General features: G+C 48.1%; 1 protein-coding gene across 8 annotated transcripts in view; it reads right to left on the reverse strand.

Annotated features, from left to right (window-relative positions):
* Window positions 1–97: 97 nt before the first annotated feature.
* The window catches only part of pacs2 (phosphofurin acidic cluster sorting protein 2), a 67,501-nt gene continuing 42,660 nt past the window's right edge, over window positions 98–24,938 (reverse strand). For 4 of the 8 annotated variants that reach the window (XM_064320558.1, XM_064320383.1, XM_064320276.1 and 1 more), the window contains 24 exons: window positions 20,796–20,883; window positions 20,240–20,329; window positions 19,842–19,967; window positions 17,064–17,226; window positions 15,943–16,016; window positions 15,469–15,549; window positions 14,450–14,509; window positions 14,137–14,282; window positions 13,503–13,593; window positions 13,215–13,286; window positions 12,965–13,089; window positions 12,664–12,796; window positions 12,414–12,518; window positions 12,102–12,208; window positions 11,406–11,560; window positions 11,178–11,288; window positions 10,462–10,570; window positions 9,524–9,664; window positions 6,811–6,853; window positions 6,286–6,328; window positions 5,880–6,015; window positions 5,259–5,485; window positions 4,727–4,840; window positions 98–2,694 (listed from right to left, as the gene is read on the reverse strand). In XM_064320558.1, the coding sequence (XP_064176628.1) occupies window positions 2,576–2,694; window positions 4,727–4,840; window positions 5,259–5,485; window positions 5,880–6,015; window positions 6,286–6,328; window positions 6,811–6,853; window positions 9,524–9,664; window positions 10,462–10,570; window positions 11,178–11,288; window positions 11,406–11,560; window positions 12,102–12,208; window positions 12,414–12,518; window positions 12,664–12,796; window positions 12,965–13,089; window positions 13,215–13,286; window positions 13,503–13,593; window positions 14,137–14,282; window positions 14,450–14,509; window positions 15,469–15,549; window positions 15,943–16,016; window positions 17,064–17,226; window positions 19,842–19,967; window positions 20,240–20,329; window positions 20,796–20,849 (2,625 nt within the window). In that variant the 5' untranslated portion in view covers window positions 20,850–20,883 and the 3' untranslated portion in view covers window positions 98–2,575. Of the gene's footprint in view, window positions 2,695–4,726; window positions 4,841–5,258; window positions 5,486–5,879; window positions 6,016–6,285; window positions 6,329–6,810; window positions 6,854–8,151; window positions 9,665–9,746; window positions 9,780–10,461; window positions 10,571–11,177; window positions 11,289–11,405; window positions 11,561–12,101; window positions 12,209–12,413; window positions 12,519–12,663; window positions 12,797–12,964; window positions 13,090–13,214; window positions 13,287–13,502; window positions 13,594–14,136; window positions 14,283–14,449; window positions 14,510–15,468; window positions 15,550–15,942; window positions 16,017–17,063; window positions 17,227–19,841; window positions 19,968–20,239; window positions 20,330–20,795; window positions 20,884–24,938 lie in introns of those variants that run through there. The other 4 variants (XM_064320345.1, XM_064320445.1, XM_064320516.1 and 1 more) reach the window with 4 other exon arrangements.

Consider the following 24,938-nt stretch of genomic DNA (forward strand, 5'->3'; position numbering starts at 1 on the left):
TGAAGTTCCTCTTTATTACAGGTCTTGGAGTGATATTATTTGTGTTATTGTGGTCACAATGATGTCCTCATATCTTAATAAAACATCAGAGCACATGTTTAGTGTGTCTAGTTTATTATTCCCAATTAAGGGATTACAGTGGTAGTATTTTGCAAATTACATTTTTCCCTCAGGGAAACCATCCAATAGCAACACCCCATAATCCCACAGGAAAACAGAACATGTTACAGAGATCTGTTTGAACAAAATTACACAAATTACTTTAAAAATACTCATAGTGGAACCAATTTAGAAATAAAATGTGTTCTTTGGGGTCTTCTTCGTCAAGATTACAAAGCACACATTCTTCTTAATGACATTCAGATTCTCAATTCAACCTCAGTAGCTTGTCCCAGGTTTATAGTTTGAACATTTTAAGAAGGTAGGGATAGAGGACAATGGCAGCCCGTTCCTCCTTCATTCAGGTTAAACACCACACCAGAGGTCAATACTGACGATACTAAAATGACACTTACAAACATGAAAAATGAGTGTGGAGCCACTTGCACTTCCTGTGATGTCCCTCATCCAATTCAGGCAACAGTACTGGGTGCAAGATGGCCACCATTCTTGCCTTTCACTCTAAGTGTTTTTTTGTTTTGTAGCGACAGCAGGAAAATATTTTGTGTGTGCGCAATGTGACTAAATGCACCCGAGTTCTCTTTACTGGATCTTGCAAATAACGGACTCACTTCTGCCACAGGTAATGGGGTTCAAGTCCGAGGCAACTGTCAATTACCCAGTCCCTGAACCACTTAGGGCAAAGTTGTTTTTATTCACCCTTTCATATTACTGACCTTCTGCAGTCACCAAATAGAAGGCAAACGGAGGAAACTTGAAATAACTTAAATGAACTTGCTGTCTGACAGAGTGCATTTGGAGTGGCTGTTAAACACATGACCATTACAACATATATAAAGATGTGCTGACACCACACATTTTGTTTTGTGCCATCCACTCCTGCAGCGTGACAGCCCCTCTATATACATCATCTCAACTATTTGGGGGTGGGGGGAAGGGACTTGGAATTCATGTGTCAAAAAATAAATTATGTGGGTTAATGAAGTAATTACTAAATTGGATCATTTTAAATGGGCTTAGTGTCAAATAGTTACAAAAGTGCTTTATCTTAGGTACCGTTCTTGTGTACAAAGTGTCCAAAAAAAGAAACAACATGGTTTAATTAAGGGATTGGTAAATTTGATTACGTTTAAAAGGGCTTAAGAGTCAAACGGTTACAAAAAGTGCTTTTATCTTCGGTACCTTTTTCCCGTGTACTGGTACATCAAAACGAAATGGGCTGGAGTGAAGGACCCTTTTGACTGTGACCTATTCATTCCACTGGCAGTCATCACGGCCAGTGAAAATAAAACACTGATCTGAATCTAAATGAGCGGGATTAAAGACGGCGAGGAAAAGAGGAGAGCGGAAGAAAAGGCAGAGGACAAAGAAAGAAAGAAAGAAAGAAAGAAATGCACATACTACGTGTGATTTGGTAATACTCTCAACACATCACGGATGGTTCATCCAGCGTACCACCCACTCTATACCCACCCCCCAAAACCCACCCCAACATCTTCCCCAAAAACCCCTCCCATCACAAACAGAAAGGCAGACAAACTGAGAGGGGTACTGAGGGGTGACATCAGTACAGGAGCACACCTGTCGGTTCAGCTGTAAGGAGTATGTTCATTTTATTTACAGTTTATTGCACAATTCAGTCTCCTTTAAATGAATGCTGTGAGCCTCCATAGAGATGCAAGTCCACTGAAAAATCATGAAGCTTCTTTTTTTTTTTTTTTTTTACTGCAAAGAGATTAGAGGCTTTTCTAAACACTGAAGCAGGTACTGGGGTACTGGGGTGCTGGGGAGCTGGGGTGCTGGGGATTAGGGAGAGCCAGGAACATTCCACCTGGAAATTCCAGCCCATTCTTCCAGATACTTAGACTCAAAGGACAGAGAGCCTGTGTCCTTGTTTGTGCTGGAGTCAGTGCAACCTAAAAATCTGTTTGGTTAGGAGATGCTCTAAAGAAAAGGGGCTTGTTATCTCGTTAACTGACACGAGCCAAGTGCTTGAAACTTAAAATCCACCGGGAGGAGGACACAGTGAGCAGCCAAACAAAGCCTGAGCACTTGCAAGGTTAGGAGTTAATTCAATCATTTCAAATGATTATTTTCATTAGGTTTTCCATTTTCATCTTTCAAAAAGTCTATAAAAAGTCAGCAGGGAAGTGTTTAAAAAGCACAGCGGAGGGGGAGGGGGACGGGGGGGTCGAGCAAAGAAGGAAACAAACAAAACAAAAAATCTCCCCTGAACAGCTCCACCTCCTTGTAGTCAAAACAAAATCTTGTTTAAAAAAAAAAAAATTAAAAAAAAACAAACAAACAAACGGAACTCAGGATTAGGGAAGGCGGGATCTTAAATTATGAGAAGGGGAGGGGCCGAAGGACCACAGGAGGTGGGCCCAGGGGAGACTCAAGGCTGTTGGCACGTGGGGGGCTGTCCACAGTTCCAGATGAGGGCCCCCAGAGGGTGTTAGTAGGGGCCTTTCGAGTGTCCGAATATGCCGATGGGGAAGTGCTTGACGTGAGAGGACCACTGGGCAGCCAGCTGGAAAAACTTGACGTCGTTCCATTCCACTCCATCGATGAGCACTGCAAGAGAAAAGAGACACAAAAAGCAAATAACGTATCTCTGCTGTCCACCATCGACAGGAAGATTTCAGGGGGCTGCTGAGTGGCTCATTCTGTTAAGCCACCGTTCAAGAGTGTTTTGATGGGACCAGGTAAGTGCACAGACAGACACCAACATATGCTGAAGAGTATTCCTGCCCACCCTGAGACACCAAAAGTGCACTTTTGGCTGCAGCTATTTTATAGCTTATCAGAGCTAACCCTTTTTTTTTTTTGGAGCATATCCCCCCACACCCCCAAAAAACAGTCTGTGCATGGTCCGGTCCTGGATGGGACGGGCTGCGAATCGATATGGTCCCCAGTGTTGCCTGGAAACGGCAGCACCTCAGGGTGACGCAGAATTGGTGCCACCCCAGCCCAGGGAAGGGAGGGCTGCAGTTCACCAGGAAGACAGCATCTCATCACGAGCTAACGACCCTCTCCGGATGCCTGCGGTCAGCTGTACATTAAGTGGCTCGCTATGTGAGCCCGACTGAAAGATTACAGTGCGATAAGAGGCAGTGGCTGACATCACACACTTCAGCGGAGAGCACGGCTGTCTACGCTCTCCTGCATCTATAGCAGAGGTCACATCAGTGAACACTGTCAAACTGGACATTCCAAATTGGGACAAAAAGGTGGGGGGGGGGGGGTCACTAAAAAACTAAATATGAATTTTATGGTGTCTGGACAGGAGGAGGCATAAGTGGGGCTGGTGGACTCCAGGATGAGGTCAGCTTACATTTAAGGCAAGGTGAATGCACAAGCTAAGAAATGCTAATAATGCTGGCCAACCATGACCTTGTCTAGGTTAATGAATCAAAATATATGTGGAATATGAATTGTATGTCATTATATATATTATATATATAATATTGTAATTACAGCATGGACGTAAAATTCACACATTCTCATCTCAGGTGAAACCACCTTAAAGGTGATTACTTCGAAGAAAAAAAAAAGAGAAAAATAAGTAGTTACAATGTTAGCAAGGTCAACATAAAAATGAACTGAATTGGCTTGGATGTCTAGTTCTCTTTTTATTTCAGGATGAAAGGCATCTGGACTATGCGGAATGTGTTCTTGGAAGCTGCTTTTGCGCTAACGAGACTAGAGCACGTAGTCCTCTCTCCCTCTTTTTTTTTGTTTTCTCCAGACAGAATTACTCACTGAATCTGTGCTTTTCTTGTGAATGTTCTAACTGCTTTCAGGGGTTTTGTTTTCTGCCGGTACATTTTCGACTCGAGCGCTCTCTTTCCTGTGGCAGTGGAAACACCCCCGCTGTTACGCGAGCGGCATTCACGCCTCTGTTAATCAAGACCTCCATCAAAAAGCACGCGCTACCCAACGGCAAACTTCAGCACAGCCAAACTCACTGGGGCCCAGGGGGAGGTGGATACACCGGTAAAGGTCAGATAAACCGGTAAAAATTTAAATAAGCTTCTCGGCTGACGCAATTTGTGAATATGCAAAAAAAAAAGAATTCAATTCAACAAAACATTTTGTTCCCTTCCCGCTTTCTCAGTGCAGTGAACTTAAGACAGTCAATCAGGCACAGTGGAGGAAGTGGTATAGCATGAGGTGGTAGCTTGTGCATCGGGGTGGTATAGCACGTGCATTGAGGTGGTATAGCAGTGCAGGAGGTGGACGGCAAAGGTTAATATAGCGTAATTTATAAAGTGCTGACAATTGAAATTTCCATTCAATTCAACAAAAGCATTTTGGTGTCTCTTCAGCACTTTCACTCAGGGCGGTGAACGAACTGGACAGTCAATCAGGCAACAGTGGAGGAAGTGATAGCATGGGTGTGCTGTGCACGGGGTGGTATACAGTGCATTGAGGTGGTATAGCATGTGCACTGGGGTGGTATAGCATGTGCGCTGAGGTGGTATAGCATGTGCATTGGAGTGGTATAGCATGTGCTTTGAGGTGGTATAGCATGTGCATTGGAGTGGTATAGCATGTGCGCTGAGGTGGTATAGCATAAGGTGGTACAGCACAGGTTGGCTCTCACCTCTCAGCATGGTCTGCTGGTGCTTGGCAGTGCAGATAAGTCGGCTGATTCCCTCGATCACCTGGCTTTTAGACTCCACCTCCTTGTCCTTTGTCTTCTTTGGCAGAAACATGACTGAGGAGAAGAGGGAGGATGAAGCAGTCAGAAACCAATGTGCATAAAGTCAGACCAGCCGAGAGAGAGAGAGAGAGAGAGGAAGAGAAGGAGGGAGGGAGGGAAGGAGAGAGAGAGGGAGGGAAGGACAGAGAGGAAGAGAGAGAGGGAGAGAGAGATGGAGAGAGACAGAGAAAGAGGGAGTGAGGGAGAGAGGGAGGGACAGAGAGGAAAGAAGAGCGAAAGGAAGGGAGAGGAAGAGAGAGAGACAGAGAGGGGGGAGAGAGAAAGAGGGAGAGAGGAGGGGAAAGAGAGACAGAGAAAGATAGCCATTACAAAGTACACTGCCTGAGCTACAAACATTCTACCATCAATTACAGCACTTGAGCGCTGGAGAAGAGCAGCAGGAGTAAAGAAAGCTAGCCCCCCCCCCCCTCACCCTTCTTGTTCTTCTCCTTGGTGACCACAGTCATGGACATGGTGGGCTGGGCACTGAAGTCGGGCCCGGCCAGCGGCAGCCGGCTGACCTGCAGGGAGCGGAAGGTGCACTTCAGCGTGTTCTTGGAGGACGAGTCCCGCTTCTCCACGTCCCGCTTCCGGTCCAGCGGGGCCACCCAGTAGTCCACCTGCAGGCCCATCAGCTCCCCCTGGCTGCCCCCGGGAGAACTGCACCCAACACAGCAGCGGGGAGAGAGGAGCAATACTCAGCATGAGGTGTTCAGTTCTGAAACTCGCTTCGGTGAGAATATATTTTACTGCCCTCTTTCAATGTTCTACGGTCCTCTTTTTTCATTTCGTACTGTCTGATTCATAAATCAGAATCCTGCCTTAAACTTTTTAGGCTATATGCCAATATTATGACCTACATAGCAAATGGAGAATTTACGTAGGCTTCCAATGAATGAATGTAATCCAGTATACGTATATTTCCAGAAATCACAGACACACACACAGACACACACACATGCACGCGCACACACACACACACACACACACACACACACTCAATTTCAGCCTGGCTGAAGCTGTGTGTAAGCATGTGTTGCATGGGACAGCACACCTGTATGAGATGAAGCTGGTGTTGACAGAAGGGGAGGAGGGCGGAGTCGGCGAAGCCTCTTTCAGGGCGGGGGACACCTGTGGAGGGGTGGAGGAGAGGAGGCCTGTCCCTATCGGGGCGGCATCATCAGAGTCCCCTGCAGGACGGGAGGGAGGGAGGGAGGGAGGGAGGGAGAGACCAGGGAGAAGGGGAGAGAGAGAGAGATTATCATTATGAAGTACTCTGCCTGAGCTACAACCGTTCTGCCACCATTTACAAAATTTAAGTACACGCACATGTACTAAACTTCTGTCATACTGGTTAGCTTTTTAATAGTGATTGATTTCACAACATAATTAATTCCAGCAGAAACATAACAGCATAACAGACCACCACCGCGATAGATCTGTCCTTCCGCTACACCCACCTGATGTGGCGGACGACTGCTCCACGATGCCCACTTTCACCACCTGGAGAAGGGTCAGATTATCAGGCCGTTAGACAGGCTGTTAGCCTGTGCGCCATCTTTTAAAATGGCACCTTTTCCTATGCTGGCATGAGCACACAATAAGAAGAAAATAATTCTGTTTGGAGGGACAAGTCTAGGTTTCTTTGTTTTTGTATTTGATTACTACCACGCTCAATAAGAAAGATATGAAATCATAGAAATATTAAAGAAATGCAGATACATTACATATGTAGGATATCTTCCTTATACACAATTATTGTGCTGAAGCATACACCACAAAAGACATTCAATAAAAAGAATATTTTTAGAAATATTGTCACTGCAACATGCTTTTTCAATCAAAGACTTGTATTTGGTAAAAAAATATATATATATACTCAAACTTTTTTTCTGGCAGTCGTCAGGAGGCTATAAAAATAACAAAACTTGTGTATGTGCCCCCGCACTGCCCACACAGTGCAGTCAGCACGGGGGCTCTCTTACCCCAATGAAAGGGATGAACTTTTGGCAGGAGTCCTCGTCGGGGCTGTGAAGGGGCGGGATCACAGGAGCACAGAGGAGGAGAGGGGGACGCAAAGCCAGAACGCAAAAATTAGCATCACACACCCCCCAACCGTCCCGTGTCTTCGACTCCCCAACTCGTCTCTCTCCAAGTCGAGTTCCCCCAGAAGCCTTCGGGCCAGAGTGTCATTGGATCTCAGAGTGTTCGTTCATCAGCTGTGGATCACTGTCGCTGATGAAGGGCTATAATTCTGTGAGGGTTCGGTCCTCCTTAGAGCCGAGCCGGGCAGCTGGGGCAAACACAGGCTTACTGTTCCGGCAAAACAAGGTATCATCAGACAAAGCTAAATTTGTCTGGGGGTGTGGGCGGTGGGCGTGGCATTCAAGGCCTGAAAATGCATTGCTCCAGTGCTGTCCAGAAATGATCATGGTACATCACTCTCGTATTCTGTGTCATTCTTACATATTTGTTATATAAATATTAGAACGACTACCAGAGTTCAGTGTATTTCGATTACAACTTTTTTTTAACAAACACAAATGCTTACAGTCACTTAACTGGCTGTACAGTCACCTTGATCTTAAAGGACAGTTACTGGCTGGACTGTAGATGTCAGTAACACTCTGGCCCGGGCCTTTGCAAACGCATGCAAAAACGCAATGAGCAGGACAAAATCAGACGATCGTTAACTGCAAGTACAGGATCCTGGGGTCATTTGGGGTCAGATTAAGATTGAAACTTTGACCCACCGATCAGGTTATAAACCAGATGCTGATGGACCTGCCCCCCTCCCAAAAAGCTGGTAGCTGAGTAAGTTACCATCAGTTGCCATGGTGATTTGTGATAAGTAAAAGGGTCAAAGTTTCTATTGCATACAAGCCTTGCTTTGATTTAAATGAATCAGAGGTCCAAAAACAATTCCTTAACAAAGTTCAATGCATGACTGCATGCGCTACTTCATCCACTTTACATCCAAATTAGACCGCAAAATCATAATGCAAAACTGTTGTCATTTTTATGTTTCACGTATTTCATATAAAGACAGTGCTACAAACACTCTACAAAAAACAGGTATAATTTTGCAAAGTAAAAAACCAAAACAGTACACCTGCAATTCATTTTCTGAGCACCAGGTTTTGTTTTAGGACCCAGTGATTTACCCCAGCCACACACCCCCCCACCCTCACCCCTTCTCCCATCCCCAACCTGATTGGTAACCAAGAAGCAAGAGCAGGACATGCAGGCATAGCCTTAGGCTTTCAGCCAAACCGCCTCCCCCCACCCATCCCCCGACCCAACCGCCCCCCCCCAGCAGTCCAGACAGCCCCCCCAACACACACCTCCCCCTCCACAAGCCGTAGACACGATGCACATGTCTGAAGGGGTGAAACGATTGGACAGGTCAGAGCACCAGCTGGAAAGGAAAGTGCCACCATTGCCCCCCCGAGCAGCAGAGACGAGCGACAGGGGGCTGCGAGCTCAAGCCAGGCCGCGCAGCCACGAGGCATAGCCACAAGTGTGTGCGTCGGCTGAGGTCCACTCAAATATAAACACCTCATCTGTTCATGGTGTAAAAAATAAAGATGGCGTGGAAAATAAGTGTGTACATATGCACACGCGTGTTACATACAGAGATATGTATGCACATATGTACACCCTTTGTATACTGTACGCATGGACATAAACAACTGAATTTATATGAATGCACATATATTAGCTCTATATATGGACATAAATTAAGTAATATGCGCAGCTCATACTGCACATATGTTTATCTACATGCATATACAGTATACAACATATAATTCCCCATTTTTCAACTACTGTGAAAATGTAACATCTGAAATGATACATTTGGAGTAGACACAAGCAGCCCTCAGCACACAAGAATTGAAACCTGAAGCAGGAGTACAGACAAGGGGAGAGGGCAGAGAGGACAGCCTTTACCCCACCCAGGGGGTAAAATTTTAACGCAACACTGTGCCTGAATTCTGCCCCGCCCTGGGAGTAAAATTTAAACGCAAAACTGTACGTGACTTATGCACCTGGCTGGTGCTCCGCAGTGTGTCATATCAGCAGAACTAAACTGCGTTTCCATCAGATGTTTTTAGCGGACACTCTATAACAAATAAATATTTGTTTGTACTGTTCCCAGTGGTGTGTGTACGTGATCTTTATATTGACATAAGCAGCTGCGTTGCCAGTCAACAGTTCAGGCTCCCTGTGTACAGGAATTCACTACAATCACACTAAAGAAGGCCCTTAACCCTTTGAGGTGTAAGATAATGAAATATGTGATTAGAATGTTCTTAACTGGACATTCTAATGCTGATGTAACAATCACTGCTGGTAACTGAAAGCGATGGAGTTCTAGAACACTGATTTGGAATTTTGAAAAAACATTCCAAAAAACTTACATTACAAAGGGTAAATACAGACCCATAATTCCCTGTGCTGTCTCTGGAGGCCTATAGAGAGGTACATTCTGTCCCGTCTGGGGATCTCCCTGCCATTTCTAAGGGAAATGTGTGGAAATCCGACGGACTACAAGCAAGAGGCACTCAAATCTACTGGAGATCTTTTTTTTCTATCTGACGGTTAACTGATTGAACAAGTGATGGGACTACTTGGCCAGAGTTCACCCCGCATGAGTGTCACAGGTCTAAATCAATCAGGTAAGGGAGCACAACTGGCCTGGAGTGCCTGATCTCAGTGTCCCTGGACTGTAACCTTCTGGGACCAGGGCAGGAGATGTTGATGGGGTTGGACTTAGTGCGCTGGAAAGGAACGGGCTCACGCCGAACATCAGGCACCAGTAGAATGGGCCGGTAAAGGCTGCCAGGACAGAGGACGAGTCGAACAGACAAAAGCAATCGAATCACCAAGAACAACACGGGACTCAGGCAAACCACAATACCTTACTGCAAAATCAAAATGAAAGCTCTTTTTCCTTCAAAGAAAGCAAACAAATAAACAAACAAACAAACAAACAGGAAACAGGTGTTATTCACACACGAGATGGACGGACAGTGAGGCCTGTGTCTCAGTAGGCTTTAAAATGGCTGCTCTCCCAGTGACCTGGAGTCCTAAAGGCATATTCATCACACGGAATCAAGAGAGGATTAAGTGCATGTGTCCCTAGTAAAACAGCCACACTTCTAAAGCCGGTACATTTTATTCTAAATGACGAAAAACACACACAGCGAAATGCACAGTACAAATCAGTCACGGCTACTCTTCCTCTACAATCTGTTCTACTAGCTAACGCTGACAGATAGTACCTTCAGAGCCAGCTGTTCAATACAGCCTTGCAGGGATCAGAGCCTCTGCCTAGCAGTTAATTCCCTGTAAAAAGTGAGAATAAGACTCTGATAGTTCCTAAGGACCTCTTAATCTTCCATCTGCACCAATGCTATGATCTTAATCCATCTCCAGAGTGCCGGGATCTACTCTAAAAACCGGAACATCTGCACTTTCACTGGTTAAGAAAGGACTGTGAAGAAAGTTGTTGTAATCTTGTTAACATTCTGGGCTGACGTTAGCTAAATCTGGCTGCTATAAAGTTACTACTGGACTGACCGATCACGGTTCTAGAATACTTCAGGTGTGATGGGCGGAGCCTGCAGCCTCACCTCTTTTGCTTGTACGTGAGCATGGCCTCAGCAATGGGCAGCTGATGGGCCCCATTGGCTCCCACCATGTACTGCGTAACCCGGGAAACCACGTCTGGACTCTCCTGAACTGCAGGGGAAATACAGGAGGAGAGCCAGTGACTCATCCAGTCAGTGTGGAGCTGCCACTGTCACGTGCACTGTCTGGAAGTTCCACTGTCACGTGCACTGCCTGGAAGTGCCACTGTCACGTGCACTGTCTGGAAGTGCCACTGTCACGTGCACTGTCTGGACATTCTCCAGTATGGCGTCAACCTAGAACATTAGAATCTTCTCCAGAATGACTTTGTTCTTGAACTGCATAAGAAAATTCTCCAGCACGACTTCATTCTAAAAGTACAACACATCATTTTCCAACATGGCTTCGTTCTTGATCTACATAAGAACAATCTACGGCAGGACTTTATTGCACAACGACATTTTGAAAATTCTCCAGCTCAGCTTCCTGATAGAAAGTCCACATATCAACACTCTACTAATCAGAACAAAATATAAAGACCTTGGTCTCATCACACCACAAAGATACGCTAAGTACTTGTGATGAAATTCACCGCTGCCTTAAACTGAAAATGTGGGACTGAGTAAATCACATGAGGATATCCTCCAGCACTGGCTGCATGTTGGATCCTCAGCGTGTACACAGTGAGCGAAACGGCAGCGATCGGCTCCTTCCTTACCCAATATCGGAGCCTCCGGCTTGTGGAACAGGTCTCTCCAGGCCGCGTCCTGGAACAGGCTGTTGTACCGGTAGTCAATGGTGCCCAGGTACTTGGAGACAGGGTGGGAACCTGAGCGCACAAAGACACGGCCGGTGTTCAGGCAGGCGAGGGCAAGGCCGCGCGGAAGCGCGTAACGGAACTGATCCGGAACGTTCCGGAAGGTTCCGTCCTCCTCCTCACACTCACCCAGCGGGATGATCAGGAAGCGCATGTAGCCCAGCCAGTCGGGCGTTTTGTGGGAGAGGTGGTCGACGAAGAGGCGAAGCACCGCGCTGAGGTAGTGTTGCGCCCCTGCCACCGCTATCTTGATGGGGACGGGGGTCTGGGAGTTACAGTTACAGCTGGGGGGAGAGGAAGACAGGGGGAGAGTGAGAGAAATGGAGAGACACTGACACCTGACAAAACAACAAAATACAGCCTATGCTGCCATAAACACTAACGTAACAGCAAAATTGTGGTTACATATAAATGTAATTTTGAGTCTGAACTACTACTACACGTTAAGGCTAAATCAAGCCAGCAGGCGTTCCGGTAAAACATAAGATACCTTATGCATAATGATAGAAGATTGGGATATGATGGGTGTACGGCAAATAAGTCTAAACCTTTTCCCAGTAGCCCCATTTCCCAGCCCACAGCGGTATAAACAGGAAATGGGATAATATGATGTTTTGTACGTGGCTTTGCAGTTACGTTCTTTTCAACAGGCAAGCCCTTGGGAAGCGCTGGAGTCAACAGTGAGAAAGAGAATGAGAAACACCTCCGTGTACAGAGCACAGAAAACGAAGACAGAGAGACAGAGAGGGGTGGAGAGAGGGGTGTGGAGAAAGAGAGAGAGAGAGAGAGAGAGAGAGAAACAGCGCGCGTCTGTGCCGGACTTACAATCGCTGGATGCGCGAGACGATGGTGTTAAACGCGGCCTGGATGTCCGCGGTCGTGCAGGTGCACACGACGGGGAGCTGGTGATTCTGAAGCACGTCGGACAGGTACTGAGCGACAGAGAGAGAGAGAGAGAGAGAGAGACCAGCGACAGGAGGACCAGAGAGAGACGTGCGGAGAGACAGAGATTGACGGGTCAACACCAACCACCAGGGGAAAAAAAACTGTTACGGCCTGCTGTTGAGTCACTACACACCCCTCCCCCAGCAAAAAGAAATTAGACAGTCACAGCAGAGAGCCACCCCGCCCCCTCACCTGTCCCTGCCAGTCAGATGTGTTGATGAGGATGATGCTGTCCGGGAGGTGGTCATCTGACACCAGGATGTGATTGAGCTGGTCGTAGACCGTTTTCCTTGGAATCTGATGGGGGTGGCAACATGGGGGGTGGAATAAAGTAAAAGAAGGAAACCATGGAAACAATTTCATTGCCCTACACAGCCCAGCAAACACAACGATACAGCTCAGTCAGGAGGGACAGCTCCGAGACTGCAGCTCTCCTCCCTACCTGAAGGTGGCAGCGCGTGTCGAGCGAACGCTCGTTGTCCAGGCTGTTTGCCCTCTCGTTCTGCGGCCTGCTGGGCTGCCGCTCTTTGAGTGAAGTGCTCCTTCCTCTCCGGCCAGCCAGCTTGGGCTCCTGCCTGTATGGGGAAGATTGGATGGGGTGACGGGGTAATATGAGATGGATTTTTAAAGACGGAGCAAAGGAGCAGAGGTAGGAGGGAGAGCAATGGGAGGTGCGGTGTGGGGTAGGTATCTGGAGGGGTACAGAGGCAGCAGGTTGGAGGAGAAGGGGAGTAAAGCGTTACCTGTTGGACGGGATGATGAGTGACTCGGTCTTGGTCATCTTGCCACTAGGGGGCAGCTTCTCCAGGAAGGTGTCCATATTGTCCATCTCCAGCTCCGTTGTGGGGGTGATGGCCTCTGGGTGTTCCTGGGGGACAGTAAGGGAGGAGGGGAGAGGCCAGACAACAACAAATAAAGAGGATTAAGTGCTAAACCCAAAAGATGGCGGCAGATGACTGGTGGAGTAATCACGGAGGATAAATAAACACGCACGTATGAGACGTTATCCGACACGTCGTCCGCCTGGAACTTCGCTGCTCCGCTCTTGGCCTTGTCAGGGTCCATCTGCGAGACAAACAGAACCAAATCAGCCCAAGTTGCCTGGCAACAGGCTGCAGCTATGTAAAAAATGCATACAGCCCCTCTAAAATGAAGGCCAGAAACATGGGGGCCTGGGTGTGTGCTGGCCTAGAGGAGAAAGTTGATTTAAAGGCCAGGTGCACCCAGGTCATGTGACAGCAGTGCAGCGTGTCATAGTGTCATGTGACGGGGGGCACTCACTGGACTGGGCGGCTCCCGTTGGCTGCGGACGCTGTGGATGCTGCCGATCTCAGTCTGGGAGCTGGAGAGAGACAGGCCCTCGAAGTACGGCCTGCATCACACACAGACACACACACACACACACATACACACACACACACAGATGTCAATGTTGCATTCCCCTACTACTGCCACAATGATGCTGGGAGAAGAAACAATCTGCACAGTAAAGTGCACGTGGCTGTTTGACTAAGTTTGCACACACTGATAATGAATGGGCCGTCTATGCCTGTGTGGTGATGCTGCACTTCTGTATTCCACAGAGTAATACAGATGTTCTCCAAGTTTCTAGGTTGTTTTGGATAGGAGTGCTAAGCAGGTGTAATGTCAGGTCATCATTAACCATTCAAATGCTAGGAATGCCGTCCACCAGTGGGTCACAAATCCATTTTAATAAAACATATATAGCATATAGTATCAACATAACTTGGATTACATATTATAGCATCACCGCACGCACTAATAAATCAACCACACCAACAGGGCCAACTGGCAAATACAACCGTTAATCAGGCTTAAACACTAAAAACAAGTGCGCGCACACTTTTATAATCAAATACATGCATCCACACAAACGTGCACCAATCCCACTGACTTGAGTTTGGGTTTTGGGGTGCTGAGGACGCTGTCGTCATCGTCCAGCTCTGGGCCGCTGTCGCTGGGGTTCTCAAAATCCAGACTCTCCAGGTCCTCCTCGACCTCGGGGGGAGGCTCTGCAGGGTCCTGCTCAGAGTCCAGCACCTTCACACAGGCAGGCGTGCAGACACAAGCACTACATTACCCACAATCCCGCTGCAAACCACATGGCACACTATGGGAAGCTGTGAACCAATCAACTGTGAATGGTAGAAACCTTGGTAACAATCACTACGATAACGGAACGTGAGAGAAACGGTCAAAATCCCTACCTCATCAGACACTCTGAACCTCTTCAAAAGGGCCACCACCCGCTGCTTAAAGTTTTGCTGCTAAAAAAAAAAGTAAAAATAATCAGTCAATCATTCAGGCACCAGGCTTGGAAATAAGTAACAGCTTTTGTGTTGAAGTGTCTTCAAAAGCAACTTAATAAGTACATACACTAGTGGCAGTTGGTAAAATGAACACCGTCACCACCTTCATGTCACAGCTATGACCAGTTGTCACAATATCTCTGAAATCTAATCATTTGTCCTTTCTCTCCCCAAAGATGTTTCACCACATTAGACACAGTTTTGTCCTTTGCAGCTTCTAGACAGACAGATAAAGTCTAAGTCAAAAAGAACACAAAAGCTTCTTTTCTTCCTTCCTTTACCTGATCCATAGAGGACGAACAGATGAAAGTAATACAGCAGAATCCTCACCAAGCCAATCGGTGATGACTTTAAATCAGTGAAATGGCAAAGGAAGGAATGAAGAGAAGTAGGAGCTGCTTGAGAGTATTTGGGCATATCAGCAATTCTCTATCTCCTCTCCGATTGGCTGCAGAGGCCAGGACTCCCTCAGCTTCCTGAATTCTCTGAGCAACAGTGAGCCTTACTGCAGTACTGTACTCCTGCCAACAAGAGGAGCTGCTCTGCAGGGGGAAACGGACTGAGGAACTGCTGATCCTTTCAGTCTACACAAACTACTCCTCAAACAGGTTCAAACAGGCTCAAATTACACAGCACTACACACACACACACACACACACACACACACAAACACCACCACCTACGCACGTGTGCATGCTCACACGCGCGCACACAGATGCACACACCGACCCTCACCACGCACGTGCACACACACACGCACACACACACACATCACCACGCACGCACGCACACACACACACACATCACCACGCACGCGCACACAGATGCACGCACGTACACATGCACGCGCAGAACTAATTTTTTTGGGTACGGTGCGGTTCTGCTTTGTGGAGACAGAAACACATATGATCACTTACCCTGGTGATGGACGTGGTCCTCACTATGGACCTTCTCTGCTTCTTAGGCTTCCTGACGTCATACTCGTCATCCTCCAGATCCTACAGGGACACACACATACGTGTACACACACACACACACACACACATATGCGCGCACATGCGCACAACATACAATACAATCAATACAAAATTACATAGCCTTACATGCAGTAATAATTACAGTGGAGAAATAGTAATTATGTTGATTGCAGAACTCCATTACACTCAGGCAGCTAAAGCCGTATTGACTTCTGTAATTACACAAAAATTGGGCACTCTTTCTTCCAGCTTTTCTACTGCCAGAATTAAGAGCTGACTCTGAAAAGCTACGAACTGTCAACAACACCGATTCAGACGCGATCGATCGGTGACGCAGCGGGGACACGAATACAAAATAACACGAGCGCGAAACGCTGCGTTTGAAAGACGGGAGCGTCCGTCATCGATGCTCACCTGGCCTTGGACGGCGTCGTCGCTCGCCTCCTGCTCCGAGGAGAAGCTCTCGTACTCCTCCTCAGAGTAGTTATCTGGGGGTCAGAAATCGCGTGATAAGGCGCACAGCGCTCCAGTAAAAACACATTAATTCAGCACCACAGAGAAAATGAGGTTTTAAAATGCGGAGGCGAGGGGGATGAATTTTAATACAAAAACTACACACAACATGAATATCTGAACAAATGAAAATAAACACACGTCAAAGCCATGGTGTTGACATGCTTACAAGTCGGAAGTCAATTTCGGGGAAATACACAACACAGAAAAGCGGCAGAAAATGTCCATTTAATGCATCTAGACCAAGGAAAGATTACTCTGCAAATCGTAGTCATTTCAGAACACATTGCTGAAATAAATTAGATCCAAGGATAAGAAAGCCGCATCTACAAAACCGCCAGGTGTTTCATCATCAGCTTTTCAACAGGTTCAGTTTCTCAGCAGGGTGGCCATTAGTCTTCCAATGCTACACCTTATTAAGAGATACAGGTGTGCTCTGGGCACCATTGTTCTCATTGGTCTAGTGGTAGTAGAAGTTTTCTTTACTGAAAGCTACTTCACACATGAATCTCCTCAGGTGAGGAAGCTACCTGTGCAGATTTAAGGCAAAGCCTGTGCGGACAAGCGTACCTGTGTACGTAAAGCATGACTGTGCAGGTGCACTGCTCCTGTGTAGGTAGGTGTACTACTCACCTGTGCAGACAAAGTGTACCTGTATGTACCTGTATGCAGTGTAAGTGTACACACCTGTGCAGACAAGTGTACCTGTATGCACTGTAAGAGTACACACCTGTGTGGACAGTGTACCTGTATGTACCTGTATGCAGTGTAAGTGTACGCACCTGTGTGGACAGTGTACCTGTATGCAGTGTAAGAGTACACACCTGTGTGGACAGTGTACCTGTATGCAGTGTAAGAGTACACACCTGTGTGGACAGTGTACCTGTATGTAGCTGTATGCACTGTAAGTGTACGCACCTGTGTGGACAGTGTACCTGTATGTAGCTGTATGCACTGTAAGTGTACGCACCTGTGTGGACAGTGTACCTGTATGTAGCTGTATGCACTGTAAGATGACACACCTGTGCACTTTATCTTCTGCCCCCCTTGCAGCGCTGCCTCCTCGTGGTCGATGGGCTGGCTGGACAGGGAGAAGATCCAGATCTCTGCTACCTTCCCCAGCATTTCCTTCTGGTTACTGCAGAGAGGCAGCACCTGCCCCCCCTCAGTCGGGTGCTGCATCACCTGGGGGGGGGGCAGGGAGAGCAGGGGATGGGGAGGTGAGGGAAAGAGCAGAGGGGGGAAAAAAAACGAAAGAGAATTGCTTCAGGCTCTCATGGGAGTCAGTGCAGTTCTCCGGCTTTCCATACGCAGTCCCTGCACCACCAGAACAACCTGTCTCCCCCACCTCCCCACCTCCCCCCCCACACCCCCACCCCCCCCCCCAGCACCGAGCTTTGGGTGGAAATTTCTCTCCCAGCCGTAATGGATAGTGACAGAGTCCCTATTTCACCATGACAAGAAGGAAAAAGAATGAGAGGGGCTCGTGATTGAGTCTCTTTCCTGTGTTTAATGCCTTTAGATTAGATCACGGTCGGATGCCTCCCCCCACCCCGCACCCCCCCCTCCTGATCTTCCGATCGTTGCTCTCGGCGACGAGCGCGGCGTCCTTCCTAGCGCCTTGACAGCTTTACGCTTCCTGTGTCTCGGAGCGGGAGCACGGCCCCCCGCACAGGCCTCTCATGCCCCCCCCCTGGACGTTCTGTCAACCCCCCTGCCCGGTTCCGGTTCTCCAATCATTGAACCCCAAGCCCATATCCCGCCTCCCCCCCCGACCCCGCCTCCCCTCACAGCGTATGCTGCACTGAGCGCCTCAGTAGCAGGAGAGGGCCCAGGCTTTGTTTAGACAGGAAACAGGGGATCGGGGGGGGGGGGGGAAGAGGCAGGACATGGCCTGATGGACATGGACTCCCTTATGGCTGTGATTGGGGGGTTTCTAAGAGCCAATGGCTGGAGACGTCTGAAGCACACGCAGCTTTTCCCACCGACAGAATCGGACCCATGTCGACTCTGTAGAACTCTGGCTCAGCGCACGCGTTCCATTGACTGTCCCCCCAGGAGCCTGTATCACAAAGCAGGAATGCTGAGTTCAGCTGGACATCTGGAAAAACAGCTGCTCTGGGTTTGATTCAGTCACCCTGCTTTGTGACACAGGCCCCAGCCATCGCTCGAACCGGGCTTGGCTCCACACTGCTGTTTCAGCCCAATAATGAAGCCGCAGACAGCGTACTTAAGCATGACCGTCCAACAACAAAGGCTTCAAGGTACCCCGCCAGGGTCACTACTACTCAGCCCTCTAATACACTGTAATGTGTAGTGAAGCAAGGGCTTTACACCCTAATAATCCTGCTCTCTCTCTCTCTCTCTCTCTCTCTCTCTCTCTCTCTCTCTCTCTCCTCTCTCTCTCTCTCTATCTCTCTCTCTCTCTCACTCTCTCTCTCTCTCTCTCTCTCTCTCTCTCTCTCTCTTCTCTCTCTCTCTCTCTCTCTCTCTCTTCTCTCTCTTCTCTCTCTCTTCTCTCTCTCTCTCTCTCTCTCTCTCTCCCTCTTCTTCTCTCTTTCTCCTTCTCTCTCTCTCTCTCTTCTCTCTCTCTCTTCTCTCTCTCTCTCTCTCTCTCTCTCCAAAACGCAGCAGGCACAAAGAGGCCTTTGACAGACGCAGAGGACCCACAGACGGAGCGAAAGCGCCCAGAGCTCCCCCGGCAACGCGGGCCGGGGCGGAGCGGTCGATGAAGGCCACACACTTCAGAGGGCGGCGCAGCGCGTGGTGTACAGAGTGCATGTGCACAGAGGGGTCCGCAACCAGAAATGACAGATTTACAGAGAGAGAGAGAGAGAGAGGGAGAGGGGGCGAGGGAGAGAGAGAGAGAGAAGAGAGGGAGAGAGAGGAGAGAGGGGGAGGGAGAGAGAGAGGAGAGAGGGAGAGAGAGGAGAAAGAAGGGAGAGAGGGAGAGAGAGAGAGGAAAAGAAGAGAGAGGGAAAGAGAAGGGCAGAGAGAGAGGAGAGAGAGGGGAAGGAGAGGAGAGAGAAGAGGAGAGGAGAGAGGGGGAAAGAGAGGGTTGAGAGAAAGATAGACACAAAGGACAGAGAGAGAGAAAGAGGGGGAAAGAGAGGGAGGGAAGGAAAGAGAGAGGCAAGAGAGGGAAACAGAAGGAGAGAAAGATAGACACAGAGGACAGAGAGAGAGAGACAGAGAGAGGGGGCGAGGGAGAGGGAGAGAGAGGGAGAGGGAGAGAGAGAGGGAAATAGGAGAGAGAAAGATAGACACAGAGGACAGAGAGAGAGAGAGTGAGAAAGAGAGAGGCGAGAGAAGGAGAGACAGAGCAAGCGAAAGAGAGAAACAGCAGACAGAGTTGTTGCTATTATTACTTATGTAAATACTTCAGTTCGGCAATATAAATATACTTTGCCTTGCAAATAAACCAATACCTTCAGGTTCAGATGAGGACAGATTAACAATTTGTATGAAGTACAGTGGAAAGGTTTGGTAATATCCAAATCACAGATCAGCCAATGCGCTGCGCTGCCCTCCCCACCTGCGCTCATCAGACCCCTTCACCGTCGTCTCCAGAACCTTCCGTGAGAGACGTCCCAGAACTGAAGCCCCCGTGTAAACTGCTCACTGCTTTCGGGTTTGTGATTTCAGCACATTCCTCCGCCTCCGCCTCCCCCCTCCTCCTCCTCCTCCTCTCTCCCCTGTGATCTGGCTCCGGTACAAACCGCGCTGCATTAAAGAGGTAGCTCCCACTCCCACCCCCCCACCCCCCCGCGTGGAGGCCCCCCGGCCCCCCGGGGCCGTACCTCAGCCATGTCGATGGAGCCGGCCGCCAGGGTCTTGTAGCCCAGGATGGTCCTGTTCTTATACCGCTTCCTCCTCTGCAGCATGATCTGCAGCTTGTTGCCCTCGCGCTTCAGGAAGTGGGGGTACTGGAGAGGGGGAGAGGGGGAGAGGGGGAGAGGGAGAAAGAGAGAAAAACGATTCTCTTTAACAGACCCCGATGACTAAGCAGCAACTTGTCATTCCCTCTGATCAATCTTGTGCCTCCTAGTTTATCTTTAGTGAAGGCATTATACTAGTGATTATAAGACGTTATTATTATTATTATTTTACATCTGTGTTCCATTCATCTGTATGCTGCACATTAAATAAAGGAATATCTTCCATCTCATACAAGAGCACAGAATTGTCCACTTCTTACCTGGAGTGAAAAGGTGAGAGCCAAGTCCGTCTCCACCACGCCACTAGGTGGCAGCACTATCTCATGAGACCTGAGGATCCTCTTAGAACCCTGTGTGCAGACAGCAGAGTTTGAGCTGCAGCAACACTGCTGTCAATCCAAAATCCAACCATCCAATCAGGTGACAGAGCCCAAAAAAAAGAACACTGCATAGAGAGTAAGCATGTCAACACAATGGCTTTGGGCAAATTAGGAACTGTTACAGTGCATGTGTGTGTGTGTGAGTAAGTGAGAAAAAAGGTGTGAGTGTGTTTGAAAGACTGAGTGAGTGTCTGTGTGTATGAGTGTGAGTTACAGAGAGTGCCTATGTGTGTGCATGCATGAATAAGTGAGTGGGTATTGTGTAAGGATGAGTGAGTGAGAAATAAAACGTGTGAGAACGTGAGTGTATGAATAAGTGAGCGAGCGATTAAGTGTGTAAGTAAGTCTGTGCAGTTGTGTGAGTCAGAGATAGCGAGTATGTGTGTGTGTCTAAGTGAGTAAGTGATTAAGTGTGTGTGAGAATGTGTGTGGGTACCTGGATCTTTACAGCTATGACCACAGAGATCAGCTCCTTGTCCAGCTCTCTCATCACCACCAGCTTCTTCAGGGTCAGGCTGCACAACCTGAGGAGAGACAGGAGGCAGCATTACTCTACACGACTCAACAGGGAACACTGCCGCTGCACAAGACAGCCTGGGCGCACAAATAAACACACAATCACACAGACACAAACACACAGACATGAACACAGACACAAACACACAGACATGAGCACAGACACAGACACACAAATACACAGACATGAACAAAACAGATGCAAACTCAGAGACACAAACAGAGAGACATAAACACATGTTCTCAATGACAAACTGGAGGGCTGCATGTGTGGCTTCTGCGATCTTTTCCTTACTTGGAAAAAGGTTGCATTGTTAGCACGCAGTGTGTCAAGGTCAATGTCATTACTGTACATATTAACATCACAAATGCATGCAATAGCTAACACAATGTAGAACATCTGAGCTAGCAAGATGCCTTTCTGGTAATGGGTGTATGGGTTTACATGCAACTTACCTTATGTAAGTAAGGCAATATAATGTGTTCATTTTTAGTATTACACTTCATAGATATATAACATTAATATTTAGACAATCTAACCCTATTGAACAAATTACAGTAAACTTGCTTAATAGGCATGCATACATGTGAAAAAATGTACTTGTTTAAATTCGTTTTTGCAAACCCCTGCTTCCAAATGCACGTCCTTCACAATCACAGTGCAAGAACACAGACACTTTTTTTTTTTTAAACCAGGAAAGTCTGGTGTCTTGTTTGGACGACTCTGTCTGCTTCCTAATGAATTCTCTGGATCTCTGGGTGATAATTCTCGCTTCAGAAACATAATTCAGATAACAAAAGCCATTGAACCCACTCACAAAGCAAGGGGGGGGCTTGAGACTGGCCTGTGACCAAGCCCACAGGGACTGAAACCTTGAAGGGAAACCAGACGGCTTTTGGCCACACAACAAACTCACTGGAATCCGCTACACTTGTTTAGTGTCAATCGATGCTAACTATGGGTGTCACGGTGAAATCTCTTTTTGGAGAAGGGGGGGGTGGGTGGCGGGTTGGGGGTGTGATTAGAAAGGACCACCGCCAACATTACAAAACACTGAGACCAGAACGGAAGAGAGAGCTCAGTGTGTCGCTCGCATTGTTGGGGCTGGAGGTGGGTTTAACAAGCCTGTCACGATTTTTTGTGTCACTCTCAGCAAAAAAAAAGAAAAAAGAAATGCAATTCTTTTCTTTCTAAATCCCGTTTTTTTTTTTTTTCTTCAAACACTTAGTTGGCACCACTGCAAATGAGCTTCCACTTGAGAACTACCTAAAATAGGCCCACAACCCGCTCACGTTTCGGAAGCGTGACCCCGTTCCCCTGTCGCCTGTGACGCTGACGAAGGCCTAATCCGGATTAATTAAACCAGCAATTTGATTTACTTCAAATTAATGCGCTCGTTTTTGCTCCGTTTATATATTTATTTTTTTATTTAGGCCAATAAAACATATGAACAATCAGAGCAGAAATTACTGGAGCAATATTTATGCAGACTGGTATGGTACTTAAACAGTCTTTTTTAAGAGAGCTTTAGAGCCCTGTGAAAAATAATTTAGTGGGCTTTAAATTATTTTTCAGAGAGACCTACGCCCAGTGGGCTCTGACAGATAAGGAAACGATGGATAAGGCCTGAGCTCCATCATGCCCGAACGCCCGCAGTTTCTGGTCTTACACGCGCGGCACGAACTGCAACCCGGCGAAGATCAAGGATTAAGGCACAAAATGACTTGAGAGACAGGCGAGAACAGCATGGGGCACCGTAGCCTAGAATTACAGACACTGCCACTGCAAACTGCACCAGTGCAGGCCCGAGCGCTCGAATACCGCTACACAGCACTGGCGCTGGGGCAAAAGCAATCAACAACGGGGGAATTAAAGGCCTTGGAGCTAGCTAAGCTAAGCTGACAATGGCAGGTTTGAAGACGATGCAGATGAATTAAACACTTTCTCCGGCAACAGGGCACCGTTTCAGGAATGTCCGAGACACAATGGACAGGCCGGGAAGAAGGATCACATTGTTGATGGTTTTTTTTTTTTCTTTCTTCCCCCCCCTCTCCTCTCTAGAACAATGCCCGTCTTATTTATGGAAGTGCGTTTGATATTCCAATCTAATTTTCCACCCAGTCACAGGCAAACTGTCAGCCGCAAGTCCATTCCCCAATTAGCACCAAACAGGGCAGGGGGTATTAGCCCAGTGCCTACATCGACCCTTCAACACTTCACAGAATCAGAAGTGAATCAGAATCTTTCATACGACCCCACTACTCTCCTGCCTTCAGACTGAATAAAACCACAAGGGCGGACACCTGCATCGTAAATAAAAGCCACGGCAGCTTTCCCTCTGTCAGAACCCCCGATCGTCCGAGCGCCCCGCCATCATCTCCAAGCCTGACGGGTACAGCGCCCCCGCCCCCGCCATCCCAGTGCCCCAAACCCACACCGAGAGCTCCACGCCCAGCACGGGCCGGGGACAGAACACAATGGGACAGCAGCGAGAGCCGCTTGTTTGTTCTGCCACAATGGGCGATTATGCGGCGCGCTCTAATTGATGACTTTTCGTCCGTGGCTGATACCATCTTTCTGCCCCCCCCCCACACCCGCCCGCCAAAGCACACGCTGTCCATGGCACAGCTGCAGCGGCGGCCATTTGCACGCACACCAGAGTTTCCTCCGCGTACATCTGGGCCTGGAACAGCTCCCACGCTGAGCTCCGCGAAGCCGAGGGAGAGAAAACCCCGATGGCCTGCCGCGGGCCTCCAGCCTCACAGCGGCCATCTTCAGTCCCGGGCCTGGCGGGCCGCAGGGTCGGCAGGTTCACGCCGTTACTCGGCTCTCGAAGCGATCAACTAAAGCAGTCGATTACAGAACCGACCCACCCTCACCTGGGCTGTACTTGGGTCTGAACTGGTTTGCTGATATTAAGGTGAAAACTGCTGACCCTGCGGACCCTTCAGGGCCGCGAATGAAAATCACTGTTGTATTCACCGTTTTGAATCTCAGCCAGGGTTCTGTGGGTGCCACACGGCCGCTGAGCAATGGAAAACTTAGGACGTTTCGTTCCTCAACAATTTATTGTACCCAAACATCATCTCCGCAGCTCCATTGACAATTTGGGGTTCTCTCCGTTCCAGTGACTGCTGTTTGAGGTGAGCGAGGTGAATGGACGTCTCCACCAAAGGAACTGGCAGGCCTCCAGTCCTACACACAGACACTCAGGGGAGGGCAGACTGCAGTACTGTCAGTGGGCACAGGTTCCAGCTGAGAAGGGCAAGTGGGGAGTGGGCAGGCTATTAGGGTACTATTAGGGTTCTACACAGAACCCTGATTCTGATGTCATAGATTTCTCACTCTCAACACATGATGTCGTGTCAAGGGGAGGATTGCCCCCCCCCACTGCTCCAGGAACCTGTCAGAGTGTTTAAGGGTGTTTTTTGCGGAGGAAAAGACAGAATAATTTTGCATATTCACAGTTGTGCCTTCCGGCTAAATAACAGCACAGGCAGGAAAAAAGCAAATGGCTCATCATTTGAATAAATATCCTGAGAAAAGAAGATGGATGACAGTTTGCCGCTTGCCGTGAAGGCAGCAACGGCTAATCCACGCAGTCAAACTTTCAAAAGGTAGCTAACTAGATCCTAACCACTGGATTGATTCACTAGCAGCTAAAATATTACTTTGTGCTGACAAAACTTAGTTTAGGTAGCCAGCAAGCTGACAGGACATCGTCAATGTGACAAGGTTACTAGCATCAGCAGGCATCCAGTGGTTTTGATGAATTCATTAGTTGGGTTGAAGTTGTCAGTACAGTTGTAAAAGTGAACTCTAAATACTTTTAACTCTTAACAGAGTGCACAGGGTCCTTTCCTGGCCTCATAAAAAGTCTGTTAGCGTTGAGTATTTGCTGTGTGCTGCCAAACTAACCAGGCTGTGCAAACACCAGATTGCAGATTTGGTGTCATCACGTGTTACAGTGCATTCTGTCCTCAGTAACGCCAAAAACCTGATGACCATGATGTTGTCACTGGCACCAAGACCAGCCAGCCTCTCTCTCTCTCCTCCCAGCCA

The sequence above is a fragment of the Anguilla rostrata genome, chromosome 1 (genome assembly GCF_018555375.3).
Source record: "Anguilla rostrata isolate EN2019 chromosome 1, ASM1855537v3, whole genome shotgun sequence".
Lineage (NCBI taxonomy): Eukaryota > Metazoa > Chordata > Actinopteri > Anguilliformes > Anguillidae > Anguilla > Anguilla rostrata.